General features: G+C 47.5%; 1 protein-coding gene across 4 annotated transcripts in view; it reads left to right on the forward strand.

Moving 5' to 3' along the window:
- Positions 1 to 22,638, forward strand: part of LOC146172100 (nose resistant to fluoxetine protein 6-like) — a 248,137-nt gene that overhangs the window by 96,619 nt on the left and 128,880 nt on the right. The window contains exon 1 of one of the 4 annotated variants that reach the window (XM_084585946.1): positions 19,646 to 20,233. The exons of the other annotated variants lie outside the window; for them this stretch is intronic. Coding sequence (XP_084442072.1) covers positions 20,215 to 20,233 — 19 coding nt within the window. The 5' untranslated portion in view covers positions 19,646 to 20,214. Of the gene's footprint in view, positions 1 to 19,645; positions 20,234 to 22,638 lie in introns of those variants that run through there. 4 annotated transcript variants of the gene reach the window in all.

Consider the following 22,638-nt stretch of genomic DNA (forward strand, 5'->3'; position numbering starts at 1 on the left):
TGTTTCACCGCAAAACGTATATAGCAAAGCAGATACGAGCAACAAGAGTGCATTCTAGCAGCCTCGTTGTTTTTTCTTTCAGCTAATCAGTCTTACTACGCGGTACGTGTTAGACGCGGAAAACAAAACAATTCTCGCTCTAGTTGTCAAGACACCTAACTGTCGACAGTATAAGGATGTCGATGAAGTAATAACTAGGCTTTCATTTGCTGTTATATGTGTTTTACTCAGCTACCGTAGGCTCTCGATCGTCTGCTCTTCCTTAGCGCAGCCAGAGTACTATAACTGGGCTGGTTTTCTTTTCTCTCATCGTTGAAAATGTCGTCTCTGCCTTGTGATCTCTCGAGAGAAACGAAAAAACTCACGCTCTAACTTCTTCGAGTGAAGGACTCACACCGTGAAGCGGTACACGGACTTCGAGAAGAAACAAACTCCTCCGAAAAATCGATGTTGCCTTGCAAACGAATCAGGCTGTTAATTACTGACGGCTGCACAGCTTGAATCTACGATATTCCAATCTTCTCATCTCTAGAAACCTCTGAGAAGGTGTGTCTCAGCTAACGATGTCGTTGCGGAGGCCTTCAACACGGCAGTACTTCAGTAATTTGCTTCTGCGCACCTAGCGCTTCATTGCGCAGGTCGACCGCGGGAAAAAGGAGAGTTAAACAAAAGCGTGTACATAGATAAACTTATCCTGTCTACCGCGCACATACAGCGATTTCAACTGCGCGGAAGCTGCAACAGTATTGTGACGTGACACCAGTAGCTTCCGAAGGTGGTCGCCATGCAAATGCAGCGTTACGACAAAAATTCATGACGGGATATTTTGGTCTTTCTTTGCCAAAATACTGCACTGATCAGCTTTCACAGTCCTGATTTGGTTTGGTTTAGAAGGTTTAACGCCCCAAAGCGACTCAGGCTATGAGAGACGCCGTAGTGGAGGGCTCAGGAAATTTCGACCTCCTGGAGTTCTTTAACGTGCACTGAACTGACATCGCACAGCACATTTGCGCCTAGCTGTTCGCCTCCATTAAAAAGCGCCGCCGCGGCCGGGATTCGATCCCGCATCCTTGGGCAGAGTAGCCGAGCGCTCTAACCTCTGCGCCATCGCGGTAGGGTGGCTTTAACAGCTCTAGCCGCGTCTGCGTCCGAAAATTTAGCTTTCGAATTTTAGCGCTGTACAGGTTAACATTTAGGACGTCGCCCTATATTCCTCCAAAGCTGGCTGTTTGCACCGGGTGTATACTGTTACAGTAAGATATTATGTAGCTTCCTGGAGCGTAGGATTAACGAAGATATACGAGATTAACATAGAAAAGCAGAGTTCGAGGGAGGGGGGGGGGGGGGGGGGGGTGCCAAGCTAGGCATATCTTATTACAGTCGTTCGACGCGCATAAGCAACTCTTCGGTCGAAATATGCTGCGTTATTATCGATATCACTATGGTGAGCACGAAGAATCGTCCATTGTAAAATGTGAAGGCCTGAAAGTATGAGATATGCTATGCTGTTCATGCGACCATCGCTTTAACCGCACCGATCACCCCGTGACTAGAGCCGCGCATGCTTCCAGGATTTTCAAAACACCAATATCTGAATACATGTTAGGATTAGAGTTGCTGCAGTGTCAGATACTCTGCAACGAGATCGCTGCTTACGATATCTTTAGCCTGCGCATTTGAGACCGCTGAAGCGATTCAAGTTATTTGCCGACGCGGCGGCGGAACGCTCGCTCGGAGTCCCGTTTTTTGACGAAACGGAAACATGCCGCGTTCTGCTTGTCTCCGAGCGGCGCTCGCATGGCGTCCCAGTGCCGTGAAGCAGCGATACCCGGGCGCTGTACGACGAGGTATTGCAAAAAAACACTTAGAGAAATCTCTACTAAATAAGAAGAGCAAGCACGAAATGTTTTCGGCGAGCGTCAGCAATGAATTGCTAATCATGCATTTCCTCGGAAACGCCATCGCTCATAGGCTGAGTCGGAACTTTCCAGCATGCGGACAGCAGCGGAGCATGCATCAAAATGCTAATTCGCACGACTTTGTAACATTCTTTTTGTTCTTGCATATATGCGGCTGCATATACGACGATAAATCTTCTGGCAAAGACGGATGTTGGTTGTAAATGGCTCCATATCAGCGAAAAAAGGAAAAAGGAGGAGGTTCAACGCGAGAAGCACATAAGTATTAGGAGGCGTCTTGTTTCACAGAATCGGTTATGACTACAGAAAAAGTGTAATTACGACGATCGCTTACGTGCAACATAAATTGTGGTGGATTTCGAAACTAAATAACCACAGTAGAGTTGAGGTTCGTTAAGAACGCGTGCACAGCAATTATGGGCCAGCAGCAAAAGCAGATCTATAGTCCACTATTCGTTGGCAGAAACTTTAGCGGCGTTTGCTATCCTTTATTAGGTATATGGTAGAGCTGCTTGCTACCACCACTAAGCTTTGCAGTTTATGCCACTCCAATGGGAGCAGTCGTTCTCTTTTTTTGTAAGTAATTACAGGTGACAGATCAGGTTTTGCTGCAGGAATGAGATTGATGTTGATATTCCGCTCACTCTGAAGACAGCGGCGTCTCATTGCTTCACATAACGTTCGTTTCAAAACCATTTGAAGTTTAAAGAATGATTGTCAGCGGAGACGAAAACAATTTAGAGCCTCTTTGAGCGACGAGAACAAGATGTCTGAATTATCAACAAGTAACTCGAGTGTTTTTTTGTTTTTTTCTGGTCGCCCAGCGGCACCGAATTGGAAGAGGACTGGGTTTTTCGTTTTCATGTAGCACGTTGGTCAAACGAAAGGGCCATATGATCCAAAATTGTCATTTTCACGACCTGTTTTTTGCATTCTGACGCTTCACGGCTGTGTATGATGTTTGAGCGAAAGTTATCTCAAAAATTAAATTCCTAGAAATGCGAAGTTTGAAGCGGACAAAATATTCCAGGAACAAACTTTAAGCCCTGATGGAAGAATTTGCAGTAAAATTTTTCTCGCATAAAATTCTCTACAACTTATTAACTTTTTAATTTCACAGTTGGACGAGTAGTACCAATGGGGAGTCCGAAACAGTGGGCAAGGCAATGTCATGTCTGTTTCTGGAATAAAGAAGGTCATGTTTTAAATTCCCGCGAAGGTATGAAATCCAACGCTTCTTCCCACAAAAAAAAAAAAAAATGAAACGCAGTACATTAGACGTGCAGGTAGTTCGGCGGAAACGCGACATCCGTTGATGATGTGTGGCAGTGAGCACGGCACCCAAATTGAACAGCATGCGGCGTTATCGTGCTACGTTGTTTTTCAGTCTTTCGCTTCGTCCCTTGTTGAAAGGAAAAAAAAGGACAGTCACTACAAACTACATGCACTTATTTTTAAGGTCGAAGGAGGAACATGAAGTCCATGACTCTGAACCGTAGAGTAAGCAGTTAACATCAGACGCCATACAGACATTCCAATACGTCGCCCGCGACGTGCTGTAAGCTTTGTGCGCGTCGAATGCTCTAGGTTTTGATTTTGTGAAAAAAAAAAAAATAATGATAATAATAACACCCGATTTTCTCGGGGTGAAGGGGCAAGCATAAATGAGGCTTCCTTAATTTCAAAATCTGATATGTCGCTGTGTTATCCCCAGGCTTGAATTTCCCACTGACTGTCAATTCAAAATCCCACTGTGTTAATCAAAAGGCTAATTAGCAATATTTTGTTAATTAGATGTATTTTACCGTGAATTACGCCGCTGTGGCTGAGCGTATAATGCTGATTTTTTTTATTTTAAGACTTAATCTAAAGAACTTTTTTTAAGCTTTGTCTGATACGCTGGTATAAGCCAATACACCTATTTTCAGACATAAGTCACCTGTTTCTCTATATGCGACTGAAGTACAGGGTCCCTGAATATGAAAGGTAATAATCAGTATGTAGAAGAAGACGAAGTTATACGCTATTTTCCTGCAAACATCGAATATTGATTTTGGATAGTACACACCAAAAGCAGTTCTAATTTTCAAACAGGAAAAGTGTGATTGTCACACAGCGTTACTAAATAATAATTTTTTCCAGAAGGGTAGATGCTTGCGCTTGTTGGTTCATCATTCAAGGCACAATATGCTCAGAAAAAATAAGGACAGCGGAGGAGGTCTGTCACGCGCTCGGTAATCACCGGAGGCCATCACCGAGACATGAGAAAAGGGTAGGGGGGGGGGGGGGGGGTCGTTCGATGCCCGGCGTAGCCGGTAAGCAAACGTGGAGAATGACACGAAGACGCGTTGACTTGAAACAAAGATAACAAGACGTTTATAAGCTCAGAACGAGGAATACACAAAACATTTGAGAGCAGCAATTACATTCTAAAAGGCAACGACATGAGTGAAGGAGCAATCTAATTAAATACTTCGAATTACGTATACAGAGTCATGCTTTTCCGGGATGGAAGTAACAATTCAAGTAACGGTAAGGGAAAGAAAGTTCAGAGCAGTTTCGAACATACAATTGACCGGGGAGCGTGGCGGCAGTCCATCACTGAGACGGCGCAGACGGGCGGCACTCGAAGGCGACGGTCCTTCCGGTGCAGCTTGCGGTCTGAGGATGCGATACCGGCGGCGGCGCTCGGGTACCCCCAGGGAGCACGTGGCAGCTATGGTTTCCTTCTTCGGGGGCGAACTGGGCGGACTGACTTTGGGGCCTCGGCGGCTCCTTTTTAAACCCTTGTCGACAATGCCTTGTGCGCAGGGTCGGGGTCCGAAACAAAACACACACATAGAGCGCACAAAATAGTTCACTCATAGAGGAAAGCGCACGTAGACACACCACACTTCAGCACTCCATGCCCGCCATCTTAGGTTTGAAAAACATAACGCACGACAAAAACAACAGTCACGTCGCCAGCGCCACATGGTGCACCACTTCTATATCCTGAACATTGTATTGTACGTCACAGTGAGTTTCTCTCGCATTCTATAAAGAACCTACTTTCAGCACTTCGTGAATGATAGCAAGAATTCTTGCCATGTGAAAACGTTGTTCCAGACGTCTTCAAAACTTATGTTAGCGTTTGGAGTACCTGCATAACATTCGCGAATAATACTGTACAGGACAAAGAGCAAAGCCCCACACGCTTGGCCCAAATCGAACGTTTTACGACTGACGCATGCACGAGAAGCCATTTAATATCAGTTGTAAAAACAGGTGGTTCAGTTAAGGAACCATTTAATTTGATACGTAGGTTCCGACGTAGTGATAAGATGCCACAACTTTGGAAGAGAGGAGATATGGCTGGAAAAGCTGTGCTGCAAAGCTTAGCAGGAGCAAATAGCCGCTTCAGCCAACGACCTTTGGATAGAACTTACGCCGGAGTGTTCACGACGACTGTTACTTCGCTGAAATGAAAGAATGAATTCCAGCTGCTGCTAGACGACTTAAAATACGATATGATTTGGCCCTTTGTATGCGACTAAAAACGGGTTATCTTGAAGTGGCCGTAGTGCAAAGTGGCGGGTTACATTCGCTCATGAAGATAAGGGTTGTTTGATGAAATTTTCCTCTTAATGGTAGTGATCTCAACTCTGGATATGAAGTTTCGAACAACAAACTATCGCCGTTGGTCACTAGCAAATTAAAATATCCGGCTTTTAAAATAGCCTTTTTAGAAGAAGCAAAAGGAAGAGAGGTGTAGGATAGCGGTTCAATAGCACATTATGGGGCGGATGTTTTGACCCTTGCATACGGTGGACATATTGCTTCTATCATCCTAACTTGCACCCCCGGTTAGCCCCTTAACTTCTCTCTTTTATTTTCAGGGTCTAGGTTTCCTGGCCTAATCGGCACTCCAAGTTTGCACAAGGAAATTTTTCTTGAACGACGAAACGAGGCTTGCTCGCAAAAACGGTGCAGTGAACCCTTGTGTGAATGACGAGGCGCCTGCGTATGCTCATTGATGACTATATATATATATATATATATATATATATATATATATATATATATATATATATATATATATATATATATATATATATAAAGAGGATGTCACACAACTTTTCCGATTATCTATTTTATTCTAACAACAGTTTCGGACGGTGGACCGTCCGAAACTGTTTAGAATAAAATAGATAATTGGGAAAGTTGTGGCATCCTGTTTGAATTTAACTCTGGTCCATCTGTCACAAGCAAATATATATATAGATATATATATGTGTGTGTGTGCGTGTGTGTGTGTGTTCAGTAAGAACTGGTTACAGTCTAACGGATGCCAATTGTGTATCGTATTCTTTGTGTCCGTGTGTTTTTTACCGCTAACAAAATGATTCCAGAAAGCCATTACCAACTAGCCTAACTTGAAGTTTTAATAAATCTTCCTAAGAAACGGGCAAGCATTGTGAGTGAGTTGTCAACGCTTGGATCAAACAGTTAAAAATGTCAGGTCCTTTGCCAGGCACAACACCATGATGGGGACCGCCCGGGGCGGAAGCCCCGAAAACCTCAGGCGTCCATCGGGTTCACTGCGAAATCCGTGGTGGCAGCTGCTAACAGCAGGACGACATGTTGCGCCGATGGGCCAGTGAGGCGTTCCGCTATCGGACAACCATAAGTCCGCCTAGTGCGGCAGAAGCCCATTACATGGCCCTCTTTTTTCGTCCATGACCCCTTTTCCAAGCATTTCACCCAATAAGAGCCAAGCACCGGGCCGAGGGAAATGTTATAACCATTGAAATATCGGTGGGTTCCCGGCGGAACAAGGGATCGAGCCTGGTACCTCCCGATTGCGAGGCGGATGCTCTACCACAAAGCCATCGTGCCGGTTTCGATATGATAAGAGTGCCGTTTTTTTATGCGGCTGGACTTGCTGCAAATAAACTGAGTAGGAGCTGAACTGAACTTGCAGGGAGGCCAGCTACAGGAAAGCCACTCAGGAAAAGTATCAGACACCTCGTGACTCTGAGAGGCGAGGTAATGGTTAAGCATATATTAGGATCAAACGCAGTTGAAAGGACGACTATGCATAGCGTTCAGTACGTCGATAGCCGCTTTCATGGGGAGTACCTTTGGGCGCTCTTGCTTGCCTCGAATATCGTCAAGTAGATAGAATTAGATTCCTATCGAACCTTTGAGTGTGGCACTCCCGTAGAATAGAAAGAAGAGAGAATGCTGTTTTTCCCCGCTCCCTTTTCTCTCTCGAGCGCCCTGACGTGTCTAGAATAGCGCTAAAAGGTTCCGCTTATATGCGCCATATTTAACGAGCAATGTGGATTTGGTGAATTGCTGTTTTCTTGCACCTGACCTGCTTTTGTTTTGTATATCTCGAGAGACGTTTATAAATCTAAAGTATTCTTTGCTCATATAAGTGACGTGAACAGGGAGTGTGCGCCAAAAATGCGTGCGCACGAACTGACACTAAGCAAAAGATTGTGTCATCACCAGTAATCGAGCCACCATTTTCCTGATCCTCAGCCGAGCGCGCAAACGACTACGCCACGCTGACTGCCTACGGAAGCGTTTGCAATTGCCTTGTCTAGCGTAAGGATGCCAAAGGGGGCTGAGGAAAAGAGCAACAGGGATAGTAAGTAACAAAAAAAGATACGAAATGAACAAACACCCAACAGACCTGTCCCACAGTATAGGTTATGACGGGCAACGAAAGCGTTTCGAAAAATGCTCATGCAAAATTCAAAAGAAAACAAAATAATACAAAGATAATAAATCGACCGTTAGACAGACGCGTTGCGTCATCTAGCGAGGTTGGCACAACGCCACAGGACATCAAATGAGCGGAAGAGAGGAAGTTTTTGGCATTTCCATCTCTTAAGTAGTCTTAAAGGAGTATAGACACCAAACTTTGGTGGCATTTTTCTTCTTGTTAATGATGGGCAAGTTACTGCTGTATAACAGTCCGCACGCATTTTTCGCTTACGACCGCTCAATAATTTATAACTGAATTTCCTTTTCTCGCCAGTTTCGGTTTCGTTATCCGAGAGATGGCTTTGACGTCACAATAATGTCTGGATGCGCGGTATGAAAAAACAGCGATATAATCGCTCATTCTTCACTTGTAAGGACTCCTGTTCTTGAAGCAGGCTGGCTTTATCATTGTAGCGAATTCAAATGACACAGCAATGATTATATCGCTGTATTTTCATTCCTCACGTGACCTAGACTTGACGGTGACGTCACAGCCATCATTCGGCCAGTTCGGCTGTTGAAACCGAAACAGGTGAGAAACAAAATTTGATTATAAATTATTCAGCAGTTGTTCGCGAATGTGACGTGGTGATCCGTGTCCTAGGCATCATTACAAATGATAAAACAGGAACACAAAAATGAGGTGTCTATAGTCCTTTAAAATCGTCTAAATACTTGTCATATTCTACGTTTCGCCAGTTATTCATTTTGGTGTCATAATTCAAGTTCTAACGTGTCATCTCAAGGAGAGTCGCTAGGCATATGCACAATTGATTTGCGTGTGATGGTACTGCTGATACTGGTGCGAGTTACACACTAAAGCTCAATGCCGCATAAAATGGCCACTGCCTGCTTGAAACAGTCGCTGGCTTTTGATAGAGCGACTGTCCCGGACACGTGGTGGCATATATTTTGCTCGCTCTCCGAACCCAGAGTAATTATCGTTCAACTATAGCTGTACATGGTTGACGTTAATGGGTAATCACAATTACAAAGAGCCGTCACCCGCCTGGCGGGAGTCCCGCACACACAAAACATCCGCATTAATCTGCTGCTACAAACGTTGGTCTTCAGGTTCGATACGCGCGATGCACTCCGCCTTTTTCTCTCAGCCCAAAAGTTCATGCTCAGACTGTCCGAAAGCGAAATTTGTAACTTCGCGAGTTCACAGTAGCGCACAGTCGCGCTGGGCTCCCCTTTGCAGGACGAGAGAGGACGTGGTAACAGAAAGAAAGAAAGAAAGAAAGAAAGAAAGAAAGAAAGAAAGAAAGAAAGAAAGAAAGAAAGAAAGAAAGAAAGAAAGAAAGAAAGAAAGAAAGAAAGAAAGAAAGAAAGCGAACAGAAGCTTTGAGAATTGGCGTCCCTTGGAATGGGCCGCGAGCGGTTATGGTCCTAGGAAGAGTCGAACGAGAGCAGACGCCAGTGCTCGGAGACACTTCCGCCTCTCATTGCGCGGCGTCCGGTCGCCGTGTGTTACGTGAGGCGGTCGCGCGCATTTGCGTGGCGCGCAAACCCTGTCCGTCACGAGCACCGTAAAATTCGCCTGAGTGGGAAGGAAGGGAAGGAAGAAAGAATGCCCGCGGAAGTTGTCTTGCGCAATTCCGCCGTACACTCCACCGCCGCACGCGCGCTATGGCCAGGCGGAAGGAAAGAGAAGAACAAAAATATCAACAGAGGAGGAAAGACGAAGAGGCACGTGCCGAACGTTATAGACGAGAAGAAATGGACGCTGCCAAGCTCCGCAGTTGCGTGCAGCGCACCGAAACCGAGCAGCGCGTGGATATCCGCTACTTCGCTCCAGATGGGGAACGAGCGTACATTATTAGGATTAAGTAGCACGGTTCCCGTACAGTGCATGCATATTCGTTTCGCTCTAGATGAGAAAGAAAATTAAGGAAATCCTGGCTGTATGAGCTCCTCAAGCTCTCTCCTTTGCTTACCCCAGGTTCCACCCTTTCGCCCGCTCTCTACGCTCCGAATTCAGGTTAGGCCACATTGAAGGCAGGCATGACTCGCGGAGCCTGCACTGTCATAAAACAAGAAGGGGAACGACTGAAAGTAGACCGCCGAACGTCGTTGTCGAGTCTGCACACCTCTCAGCAGTTAGCGCGAACATTAAAAAAAAAAAAGGAAAGAAAAAGAATAAGCTAATCGGCCCTCTGTAATCACACGAACGGTGGACTGTGCTTATCATTTCCTTTTTTTTTTTCTTGCTCCAGGGCTGTCGTGCACATCAGAAGGCAAACAGAAAGAGCACCTAATTGGCCTGAGAAAGGGCTGCCTAAACATTCGCTCAACGTCGCACCATTCGTTCTTCGAGGTGCTCTTAGGCGACTGCGATGGGAAGTGGGTGCCTCTTGGAAAAGCACTCTCGTAGCGGCAAGCATTTGATGGCGGCATGAAGCTCATTAGGACTGCTAATGGTTGCTCACCCATTATTTGAGGGCAAAACGAACATTAATTCCAAACCACAGCTGAGGAGAAAAAAAATATCAACGCGCGTATGGTGGTTTCTGCCATTTCCTTTGCTGCACCATGCCATATTTTAGCACCGAAAAAACATCTGTATGTCTCCGACGGTCCTGTTGGAAGCGAAGGCTCACTTGGGATATGGCTCACGCGGGACGCGAACAAGGTTTAGACAGCGCCTTCAGAAATGTAGCTAAGAGAAGGATTGCTTCCATGGAGTCCTACCAGTTAATCATTCGATGACGTCTCATCAATTAATAAGCTAAAGCTCCATATAGAATGAACGATGATGTGCAGCGGGGAGCTCAAGAATACCCGAAAGGATTACCCCGATTATCATCCAGACTTAATAGTGAGGAAACACAGCGTACTACTCGGTGGTCAGTGACATTCCGCTAAATGTTGCACAGAAACGACAACTCGACTTATACTCACCCCCTTCCTGCTCTTTCCTTTTCCTGCAGCCATGTTTGATGCTACCGCCGCTGATTGGCTCTGTAACCCATCGGGAGATAGAGAGAGTATAAAAAGGAGGATGGCTATAGGGGCGCTCCCCGTGGTGCGTGGCCTTGTTTGATGACTGGACGCGCATATATCCTTGAATTCGTGGCACTTCCGCATGACCCCTTCCGAGACGGCGCTGACAGCCGCGCATCACCGCAGCGCTTGCAGTTTGCGCTCATCGTGCGCTTTACGGCCCGTGTAGCAGGTTGTACATAGCGCGGCCGCTTGTGCCAGCTGTACGAGATGTGCGTATGTTGTTTGTGTGTGTGTGTACACTTACATTACTCTAGCTGCCGGTTCTTCCTGTATTGACTCTACATGAAGGGGGGTGGTTGAAGTAGGGGGCGCAGTCGTGAGCAAACTCCGGTAGACAATGCGCCTGCGGCGCTACTACTGCAGTCAATATATGTCTATGCTGGCCCTATTATTACTTTGCTAACTTCTAGGTCGTGCATCGTGTTTGACCCGGAAACGCGAGTGGATTCCATGACGCCCCCGGTGCACCAGTCGATTTTTTTTTAGAATGCTCTGTTTCGGGGCTAAAGGCCGCGTTAGGGTAGACTCAGACTGGGCCCTAAGGGTTATCAGGGGACATTAATCGATGCTGCTAATATAAAATATAAGACTCGCCTGCAGATTGGCGGATACCGGTCGTACAGCCCAGCTTCTTTGTCTCCGCTCTCGCCCGATTTCTTCTTGCTATGTGGCAACAAGGTTTCCGTGTAATCGGACTTCCTTGCCGGAGGAAAGGCGTATCGGTGAGTATCGGCATGTAGAGTACACAACTGCTCACAGGGCACAATTTTGCCGCTGTAATTTATTTTTCGAGCATCTAACGTGCATTTAATTAGACTCACCTGTGCGATGAGTCACTCGAGCTAACCGTTTTAGCCAGCGTAAATGCATTCTAGGCTTCGAGCAAGGAGGCAGATTTAATAAAGATTATTTTTTCTGCTCGCACTCCGTTCCTCGAAAATGTTTTAGTCGACTGAATATAGATGCTGGCATACAATTTCAATAAAATATGGTCTGTCAGAGATCGCGAGCCGGGTGGTTTAAGGATGAACTGGCTGCAGAAAAACTGAAAATATCTTGCCATTTACCACGTGCACCCTGCATTTTCCTTGGGTGGAAGCTTTGCGCTGGCCTGGTCCTCTGTGGTTGAGATATTCGGAAAAAGGTGTCTTTTTGGTGCCACTACATGCAGTCCGAATATCTCTGCTCTGATGCCGTTTGGCCGCCCTGCACGTGCGTTTAAGAAATTCAAATAATAATCATCTATGCAACTTACATCGGTCCACTGGAGCAATTCATTTGTATCAGCAGCGCGCACATAATCAGGGGAAAAGAAGGAGATAGGACTGGAGGGGAATCTCTCAGTTCATAAGAACAAAAAATCGGATTGCCTAATCAATACCCGAGCAGTTCGAGATATGCGAGGAATTTCGAGAAAAGCGTCGTACAGAACATGAAGGGAAAATACGAGTGCCATAACTTTCATTGCGGCGGTCCCATTCCAAAGATATTTGCGTAATTTTTTTTCGCAATCCCGAGAACGTGCACAAAATGGGAAATCCTCGTACAAGAGCGGCTATTTTTAACTTCCCCTCAGAAAGCAGTACATTAATGGCCTTTCAAATGGCGCGTGCAATTTCTCGCAGACGAAATTAACGCAAAAAAATAATTCGTACACTTCATCTCGGCGGATTACGTGCTTCTGTTTAAAATGGCTTTTAAAAACAGCTTTTTCCCCAGACCTGCACTCGAATGGAATTTGCTTTAATTTCTCATATTCTTTTTCTGTCCGGTGATATTGCAAGATAACCGGAACGTCACCTCCTTGTTTAGTGTTTTTGTCGTTTTATATTATAATGCCTGTTTTTTTTATTCGCTTCTGACTGAGTTTTTTTTTTCTCTCTGCTAATGTTATCTGCACATGCTTGCCCTTTCATGCCTTGAGCATTGTTTGATTGTGCCCCACCTGATAAGACCATACATGGTCTACAGTACTTGAAATTAAAAAAAAAAAAGATATAAATAAACGTTACAGAAGAAACATGCAAAACCAATCTCAGTCAAAGAACGTGCGCTATTTCTATATGCTGGCTGCAGCACCCTAAATTAAACAGGATTATAGATTATAGACATCATGGAGTACAAATTACTTTCTGTCGCTTATTAATGACCGGTATAAGTGATTAGCAGGTTGGAGTGAGCGCTACACCAATAGCGAAGTGCAGCCCGGATTGGGACTTTCATATCAGGTTAGTTTAAAGCAATATTATTTACCGGGACGTGCGCGTCCACTTTCTGAAAGGTCTTTCCAGGGTGTGCATTAATGAGCCGTACTGCTTCATCGCTGCGCAGTGGTCACGCATTGCGATTCCTGGCATCTAGTAACACACCCACATGGAGAGGCATTCGGAGAACTGTCACATCCTCATCACCCGAGGGCACGCATGTTGGTCATTCTGCACGCTTGCACACGTAGCACTGGGTAACCGGACTGAAGCACACTCTGGTCGCCAGTAGCAGCGTTCTCTCTAACACAGAATTCGATCTCTCGGTCGCACTACTTCTGCCAACGATTTTACCCCAAACTTCCACCCTCTCCGCATGGCTATTAGCGTCGTAATGTGGTTCCTCGGCGCCCACTCATGCCAAATCTGGAAGGACACGTTTTGTCAGCCTAGGTGAACTCCCGAAAAGGCAATGCCCACGAGTGCATTACAAGGCGGTGCGGAGCTTACGTACATCTACTCTGGGACTTCGACACGAATTCCACGCAGAGTGAACTTTAATTTTGTCCTCAACACAAGTAAATTCCCGCGCAGATGTGTTGAAAGGGAGTCGCAACGTTACTAAAACTTGGCCTTTCGCACGGATGGTCTTCAGTACTTCACGATGGTCGGCTTCGGCTTACGCTCGCACGTAGGCCACGGGGGAAGGACGGTCGGTCCATATTCCCGAACAACACGCGCCGTGCGCATGTACCACGGTCCTTTCGCTCTGTCACCGGGCGTGTTGTCGCCCGCTGGGGACTGGGGAATAATTTATGCCCCATCTTAGGCGCTCCCCTTTCCTGCAGACTGGCAGAGACAGGAAACGAGCATTAGGCGCCCGCGAATCGACGAGGGTCTTCTCAAATCTCCGACCATCGGCTGGTCACTCGGGCATGTAGACGTGTCCCGTGCGCCCAACACGTGGGGGCGTTGGTGCGCCCGTCGTCGATGTTTGTGCCTGCTTGCTGCTACTTTCCCCAGAGAACTAGAACGAAGACAATAAGAGACGTGCCACGAACACATAATGCGTGCTATTTCACGGCAGCGCAGCCGTAGCCAACGTGTGTGACTGGAAGCCCATTGACACCTGTCAGTCTCGAGATGGCCACAGGCATGCACCATGGTGGGTCGGCGCGCGAGCAAACAGGAACGGGAAAGAAGAAACAAGGGGGCAAAATGGGGGGTGGCGGGTGCGGAAGTATTGAAGTGGCACTGCCGGAACGCTCTCGCTTCCGGTCTGTTACTTCGCAGCGCAATCTGGCATGGACTCGCTCCGCCGCCACCGCCAACGCGCGAGCTCCCACTCGGGGGACCGAGGTCATCTTCCGAGACTCCGCCTTCGTTGTGCTCTTCGGGTTCTCAGCCCCGAAACCAAGGGCTTCTGCCTGCTACCAGCGCGGGTCAGTGAACCCTCGAATACCATTCGGCGCTAACCCCTCTTTTCTCTACTCATTCTTGCTCGCCTTGCTTCCTCGTTTTTCTCGATTCGACCCGCGCACTCTGCAATAAAAGAGTTCCCCATTTTGCTCGCACCTATAAGATGCCATACTAGCTATCACCTTCTTTTGCGCTAGAAAACTAGGCTTCACTAGTACGCAGTTCACCCTGAATGGCGGCCAGTTGCGTTGACCGAATTGTATAGCCGGTTGCCGCCATTAACTACGCACCTCAAATTAAAGCCAGGCTGCCGACTACGTGCGGTGGGTGTCACTGACCAAGGAGAGCTGGAAACAAGGAGAGACTCCGGAACCAGAAGAGGAGGAGGAGGGAGCTGGGTGCTCAGCAAATTTCCTTAGGGGTAACGTAAATTTAAATTGATGTAGATCAATTTTCCACGAGCACAACCAGTTCTAATTAACTCGAAGGGAGGAATTAGCGAGGCTAGTAGGTGCATCTTGAAGCAAAAAAAAAAAAAAAAGGAACAACAGCGCAAAGCCTATACGACATAAAGGAAGAGACACAGGTACTGGCATTGCTCCGAGTTGTGGCCCGGCCGCTAGCAAAGGAGAGAAGGGGCGGGGGCAAGCATAAAATTAATCCGGCTGACATTGATGGTACTGTGACAGGAACGTCACTGGTACCTCTGGCGTGGAGTTGTGTCCGAACAAGCAAAGATGTGAAGTTGCGGGGAACAGAAGGTGTCTGTGCGCAATTTTGGGGTATCTGTGTGCAAAGGGCGATTGATAGGCGTGAATGTCAACCTTGAGTCTTCGTCTGGGTAGCGTTTGATGTTTAAAGGAGCTTTGTTCCCACCAGCGCCTCACTTGATTTTGTTAAAACCCAAATCGAAACTAAAGTAAGAATTGTACTTGCGCCTGCCAATGGCGAGGGGATACTTTGCGATTGGCGACGGACTCGGGGGAAAGGTTGTGTGCTATTCACAGAAGGTCTAAAAGCGCAGCCTTCGAAGTTCGAATACAGAGAGGTGCCAGCAAATATGTCCTGCACGTTAAACAAAGCACGCGCCTTCCCTTCAGAATACTCGAGGCAAATTTTTTCTTTCCGTGGATCTGCATACCGTATCTATAAAACGACCAGTGTCCGTATCTCAAGGAAATGTTGACGTCAAGACAATTTTAACGCGATAACATTATGAGTCCCACTCAGCGCATAATCCAGCGTCATATTTACTGTTGGCTTTGTGTAGAGAAAGTCTGCACTCACCGAGAGGGTCGTGACGTCACACGGAACTGAATGTGATTAAAACATCAAATTCATTGTCATTATGAAGCCGCAACACGAGTGAAACGTCATAATGACACTTTAGAATATAAAATGCGTCAAACGAACTGAGGAAAAAATGCACCGCTTTTCGGCTAAAATTTTATTGTCGGGAGAAAGTGGTGTTGCGCAGGTTTCGCTCCTATATCATCTAGTTTTGTGTGGTTGGCAAAAACGAGACACTCGCTTATCAGTAAATAAATATCTACTTTATTAATTGGCTGCAGCGCTATGCCACTGAACTTGCCGTCGCTTCGGCAATGCGTTGCGCTATGCAGCTGTTATGCATTGTTATGCGTAGCATATCAGCGCGTTGCTCTGCAAGTACTCCTCAAGCAAGACAGTATTTTGCTCGGGTAGTGGATTCCGGACTAGAGCTTAAGCCCTAAAATGGCAGTCTAAAACCCTACAGATAGCAGTCGGCAATCGCAGTATAAAACCCTAAAGATGGCAGTCGAGCCACCACCACCGCCTGCGCGACCCTTGAGTCGTGAGTCAGACACGCTGCTCCTGCGCCGTCAGCGCATGTGCATTGGACTCGCTGAAAGGGGAGGTCTTACGTCTGCCTCGTGGGGAGCATGAAAAAAAAAAAACGTACAAAATTAAAATACAAAATATAGTCCCTTTGTGTGACATGATATACGAAGAGGATCCCAGGCCGCTGCAGTGACTCATAAATGCTATCGCGGCTACTCATAAGGCGCGACTACAGTGTCCCTCGATTTTTGTTTATCTCTCAGGAATTAGGACATGAAGAATGTAAAGATGTGCAGTCGTGCGTAGGAAAACAGGCATTTGCTATTTTACTTCGACTCCTTTTTTTTTTTTTTTTTCTTGTCGTCGCTTTCCCCATCATAGGCGTCTACTCTCGGAGCAAAGCTGCTCAGTCGAGGCCCGCTGTGGCTTCTTCACGGGATCGCGAAGACTTGACTGGGAGCGCCAAGTGCGGAAAACGCCTCTCTGGGCGCGGGTTATGCGCCAAGCAAATTCGCCGAGCAAATTCGCCGCCGTCGATGGCGGGAGGGCGGGACAAATGTCATTCCCACGGCAGCGACTAATTTGGAAATGGGAGCGTACGCCGGGCTTGTCTCCGGCGCGTTTTTCCTCCCCCCCCCCCCCCCCCCCCCCAATCCTGACCGAGCGCTGCACGCTACTCGGCATCGCGAAAGATGCAGTCCGCGGATACACAGCCAAGTCGAAATGAGCGTGTCTACTTTGGACGTGCCCGTGCATTAGCGGGCAAGAACAAAAGACGGGCGGAAAAAGACACGCAACCGACCCATCGCGTTGTTGAGCGCGTAGCCAAACTTGCCACTGTTGGAAATCACACGAGGGTGGGTTCGTGCTCACCGCGTGCTCACCGCTGTCGTGACGTCGTCGTCTTTCTCTGTCAGAAGTCGGAATGTTTCTGTCGTCGCCGGACACGCATTCCGCCCGAAACGCCAAGAACTCAGAGCTTAAGCTGGCCAAGGTGAACGCCACGCCACTTCCGTTATCACGCAGCCGGCTATCACGATTAGTGACGTCAAAGGGTAGGATCCAGTCAGCAACCATCTTTGCTAAAAGCAGATTAGAGAAATCCCCTCTTGACTGGCAGCGTGTACTAAGTGAACAAGGAATTATGGGAAATACAACGTAGGTCACAAAAGAACAATGGTGTTTTCGGTAGCATGATCATCGCCCGGTGAGGTAAACGCCGCGTGGTCTCCACAAAGCACCGCGCACCTGTTTATTCGTAAATAATCGCCCTCTTTAAATCATACGATGTATGGATGAAAAGCGACCTATACCACGCGATATGTAGTGAGTGAGGAGGCGAAATGTATAAGCCGAAGCGCTGCCCACGATCTCGCACTGTACACAGAAAGACTCGCATTGCGTTCATCGTTTGCTGTCCTTTACGCGGCCATATGAGGTAACCAGCCTAAGGCTTGAAGGCGATAGGCGACCAGGAAACGCGTAGCCTACCCGCACTGTAGTGGTTATCCTGGCACGGCCGCCTGTGAGCAGCTACGGGTAAAGGGCTCAAATTGAGTTTGCCGCAGAAAATATTAGGCTATGCGCGCTCTTTAGTTGTGCGCCGGTGACTTCTCTGATTCAATTCCGTAGCTAAATATGGTCGCAAATAAGAATTACTTTCGTTCCTCGCTTTGTAAAAAGCTGCTAGAGCCTGATTTCTCTTTCCTCTTTTGTGCTTACGCTGCCAGGGTTATCCTGAGAAATACAAGTAGTGTGTGAGAAAACGTGGCGGTCACCGTTTCTTCTCGTTGGCGCATAACGCTCTACACGCATAGTTGTAACCAGGCTGCACGCAGGCTCCATTTGCTGCGCCATTTGACAATATTATTTGGGCGCCTATTGAGTCCGGAATTTAGGAATTTAGTCGATCCGAAGGCGAAATTAGGCAAACAATCGGAATGTTGTCACGCGTAACAACATGAGTATAGCGTCGTTGGCGGCAGGAGCTTTTAAGATGGCCCTCCTCTTCTGTAGCAGCATTGTTTGTGTGATTGACGTCCGCCATTTTATATAAATGGTAGCAACGTAAATATCGGCGGCACTCGATGCGTATCTGTGTTGACGTGAACGCAGTTACAAAGAATAGCGAAAGAACAGGCCGCGGATCTGTTACTCGAAATGATTAAAGCGAAAACCTCTGCTTTTATAAATGGCCATATCCTTTCCCCTCTTTAAAAGAAAAAAGTGATACGAATGAGTAAACGTCGCCAAGAGCAACAATGGGTGTTTCGATAACTTGTCTCACTCTACAAGTTTGCATTTCGGAACAAGCTGCAACATTTAGGAAAACAGTGTGTTTGTTTAGATAGTAGTGTCAGGCAGGAGAATGGGAAGAGCGAAAAAATTAGAGGGTCCCTTAGATGTTTCTTAAGAGGAGAATGACTAAAGCCTATACCCTTCCTCTTCCTATCATTTGCATCTCATTGTTTACCTTTTATCGGCGTTCATTGCAGTGCCACATGTAATTATAATTGGTTTACAGGAAAGGAAAGGCGCAGTATCTGTCACACTTTCACCGACAAGTGTGCGTTTGGGCAGTACACCATCGCTCCTGTCGCGCGACGTTCCTTGGCGCGCGTTCAATTGAGGGATTGCAGATGGCAGGAAAGCTAGACAAGATGAGACTTCTGGTTGGTCGCTTCGAATTTGGCGACTGGTGACGTCACTTCTCTGTGGACCAATCAGGTGCGCCTCTCGCGCGGACAGCTTTTGCCGACGACAGCATGAGCCATTAATGGATTTTGCCCTAAAAATCTCAGAAAGACTTAGGGCGGGCAATGCGCACCTCTAGACAGCACCCGCTGGCCATATTCTTCTACTCCGCAGCAGGCATTCTGCATTTTAGGTATGCGTAAATGGCTCATGCGCGGGCTCCAAAAATTGCCCGCATATTGTTGCGGCTAGAGTGCCTAGCGATTTCTTGGTCCGACCGTTCAGAAGCACTTCAGTCCGAAATCACCCGCTTCGAGTCACACAACTGCGAAGGCAAGCGGGCGGCACCACCAGCGGAAGCAGGCGACGTGTCGCTGGGCAGGAATGCGCGCGCTGAGCGAGGAAAAAAACAACCGGTGTGCTGCGCTCTTACTTTCTTATTTATTTACCTTGTTTCCCATTATGCAACGCGGCTGACTGGCTTCATTCGCCGCCCGAAGCACGCCAGTTCCAATACATGCCTGGCGAGTGCACCTCCGAGATACGCAGTGGAGGAAGTTTGGGGAAACGTCGACAGAGCAGCCCGCAACCGACGCGCGGGCGGAAAAGAGATGACAGGGCCGCCCATCGCGTGTAAGCTTCAGCCGCGCTCATTCAAGCAGCACGGCGCGCGTCCTCTTCCCGGACATTTCGACGTGCCCACTATCGCGTTGCCATCTAGATTATGGTTCGGAAACACGAGAACTCCCGCCTGGGGACGCGCTTGTTGGACTTGCTTTTTTTTTTTTTTTTCTTATCGGCCTTGCTCTCATCGTCAAACGAGAGAAAACGAAAGCTCTGCGAACTGGGCGGCGTGAAAGCGAAGTGGCGGCATGGGACGGCACCAATGCAAGCATGGATGCAAGTGCATCGCTCATCGGCACAGGCCGGGAAAGACGAGGGCGTTGCTGCGATCGCTTTGCGACAGATAGCAGTGTGTCAGGGTGGCATGTTCGTATGCGAACTGGGAACACCTGTGAGATGAATTTATGCAGACGCCAAAGCAGAGTAGGCCGGCATGTTCTGGGATGGTATGCGGCAATACGTTGTCATCCCATCATCAACGTCGTTTACTGAAGTGGGTGAGGAGATATGGAAATTTATGGGTGTTTTGGCCCGTGCTGAGTGGTGTGAGTCCAATCAGATCGTTGTTTGATGTGACGCTAAGGTAGCAGCGAGGAAGATACGTCAACATAGCATCTTAACTATGATTTCCTATTCGGGGCTAGAGTGCGTGCGCTTGACGGCGAACCTAACTTGACACTTTGCATGCCGACGCTCGAAGTACAGCTGCGCGCGGACTTGACACGATCGAATGATCGAGAGCATGGTTCGGAAGGATTGGACTGACCATGTCTGCGGCGGCTGACGGTAAGTGCCCCGCATTTCAACTTCACTGCTTTTCAATACGAGCCCGATCACATGGTTAAGGGGCCGTTTTTGCGCGATAAGATAGCTGCAACGCGTTATATGGGCGAGGCGGCGTCGGATTGAAGCTCAGCTTTTCGTGGCTACGCAAGCGGAAGCCGAAGAAAAAACGCGGTGAAGGCTGCGCGACGACGACCATGCAGCGAACTTTCCTTACAGGTGTGGCCGCAGGCTTCGTGGTGCCTTGCGGTCACATGACATTAAATGAGAGGATTTGTGGCGAATAAGGGAAAGAGAGATGAACACCCGAAGACACTAATTGTTATGACGTGAAACATGGTGTGGGCGCATTGTGCGTGCATGTTCCATCTTGGTGCGAAGGACCGCTTCTCCGGTCTTCCTCTGTCGCGTGCACCGCAACAATGCGTGCTTGTTGCAGTACTTTTATTCAAACTAAAATCAAGTAAAATGGAGGTAAATTATAAGTGTCGGCCACGGTAACTCCTATCCTAAGTACCTGAGCTGCAGTTGAAGAAGGGGGAAGATTAGGAGACAAATAACAGTTACAAAAAAGAGCGATACAGGATGGTGTGAAAGAAAATGTGCAAACTGCGGGTGCGCGAGTGCGGGTGCGCGTGTACACATTCAGCAAGAATGACGCGAGTGTGGTCTTACGTGCTATGTGCACTGCCGCGAAGTGCACCCGGAAATTAAGAGGTGCCTTCTAAAAGCACGCGAGTAGCACGCGCGCTCAGTATACTTAAACCAACGCCACATCTGAGTGAAAATTTGGAAAGCATTGCTAATCCAACGGCGCACTATGAAGTGTTTCAGGCAACCCTTGATTGATTCAATGTCGTCATTATATGTCGGTTAATTGCTTCTTGTGACTTGTAAGCACTAAACAATCGGGGCCCGTTCTTCCCATCTGTACTCTGCCGCTTGGAGGCTGTCGGCAGGGGCTGCACTCGACGAATCAGATGACTGAGCATTTTTCTCCCAGAATATCGTGTCTTGAGAGGCAGCGCCTCCCGTGCTGCATGCGTGATGATCTGCGTTGGCAATTTTTTTTTCATCAACTAAATAATAGACGTTTCTGCATGCTTGTCCTACTTGACAGACATTTCTCATCACATCTCAAAGCTTATTCGCCCTTCCGCTGTCCAAAAACATTATGAAAATGACGCGCTTGCTAGCGCCGATTTTGCACGAAAGCTTATCATACAAAAGAAACGTAAATGAGCCCTTAGCGATTTCATTACGTCGGCAGCCTGCACAAATATAGCGCTTTGAACGGCTAAACTCACAGCAAAACCGTTTCAGTAACAAGAGCACAACAAAGCGCGAATGCCATCGAGAGCGTGCGGTTCTGAACTTGATGCGTGCACTGGTCACACGCAAACGAATTCAGCGCTTGTGTTGGCACCTCCTTTCTCCCTGTCGTCTGTTTGGCGCGCTTTTTAATATGAGATTTCGCATTCTTCACTCTGTTCGCCGTGTACTCTGTTCACTATACGACGGTAGTTGCGCAATGAGACGGCCAAATAGAGTCTCTTGAGAGCTCTTCCATACACGCGACTCACGACAGCTGCGTAAATCAGCCAGTGACGGTGTCACGGGTTCATTGCATGTATTTGCGTAATTTGGTGGGTTACAAGAGCGGTTTTTCGTTAAAATGAAGCGCATTTGCTATCGCGTGACGCTAACGTATCAATCTAACTTGACTTAGCGTTTCCCTCAAGTGTCCATTTATTTGATACACTTTCCTTCCGGGTGTGCCAGCGCAGACAGCGGGACGGCAGCGGCAAGAAACCGTTTCGTAACACGCTTCGCAAGCACCCGCTACTGCGACCGTAAGCCACAAAAATGCTAAGTTTCGCTGCCTATGCAAACGCAGTCATTAAATGGGGGCGCAATATTTAGACGTTTGAGCTTAAACTGGACATTAAAAAGACCAAGATCATGGCGTCTTGCCCTATCAAGTCCTGGAGCAAAAAGGGACAAGAAGTGGAAGCTGTGGCAGATTTTCTCTTCTTGGGCTCCAAGATTACCTCGGAAGGAGACTGCAGCCAAGAAATTAGGAGACGCCTGCTTCTGGGAAAGAGAGCCATGGCTAGCCTTGACCGCCTAGTAAAGAGCAGAGAGATTAGTCTGCCAACCAAGATCCGTATAACTCGTGTTATGGTCTTTCCAGTTGTGATGTATGAATGCGAGAGTTGGACTGTGAAGAAGGTTGACCGCCGAAGAATTGACGCGTCTGAATTGTGGTGCTGGCGGAGACTCTTGAGAGTTGGTTGGACTGTCAGAAGATCAAATCAGTCGATATTGTCGACCATAAACCCTGGCTGCTCATTGGAAGGTCAAATTCTTAAGGTAAAGCTCAGCTATTTTTTTTTTTGTCATCTGTT

The sequence above is a fragment of the Amblyomma maculatum genome, unplaced genomic scaffold (assembly GCF_055883805.1).
Source record: "Amblyomma maculatum isolate TAMU_Amacu unplaced genomic scaffold, ASM5588380v1 scaffold_13, whole genome shotgun sequence".
Classification (NCBI taxonomy): domain Eukaryota; kingdom Metazoa; phylum Arthropoda; class Arachnida; order Ixodida; family Ixodidae; genus Amblyomma; species Amblyomma maculatum.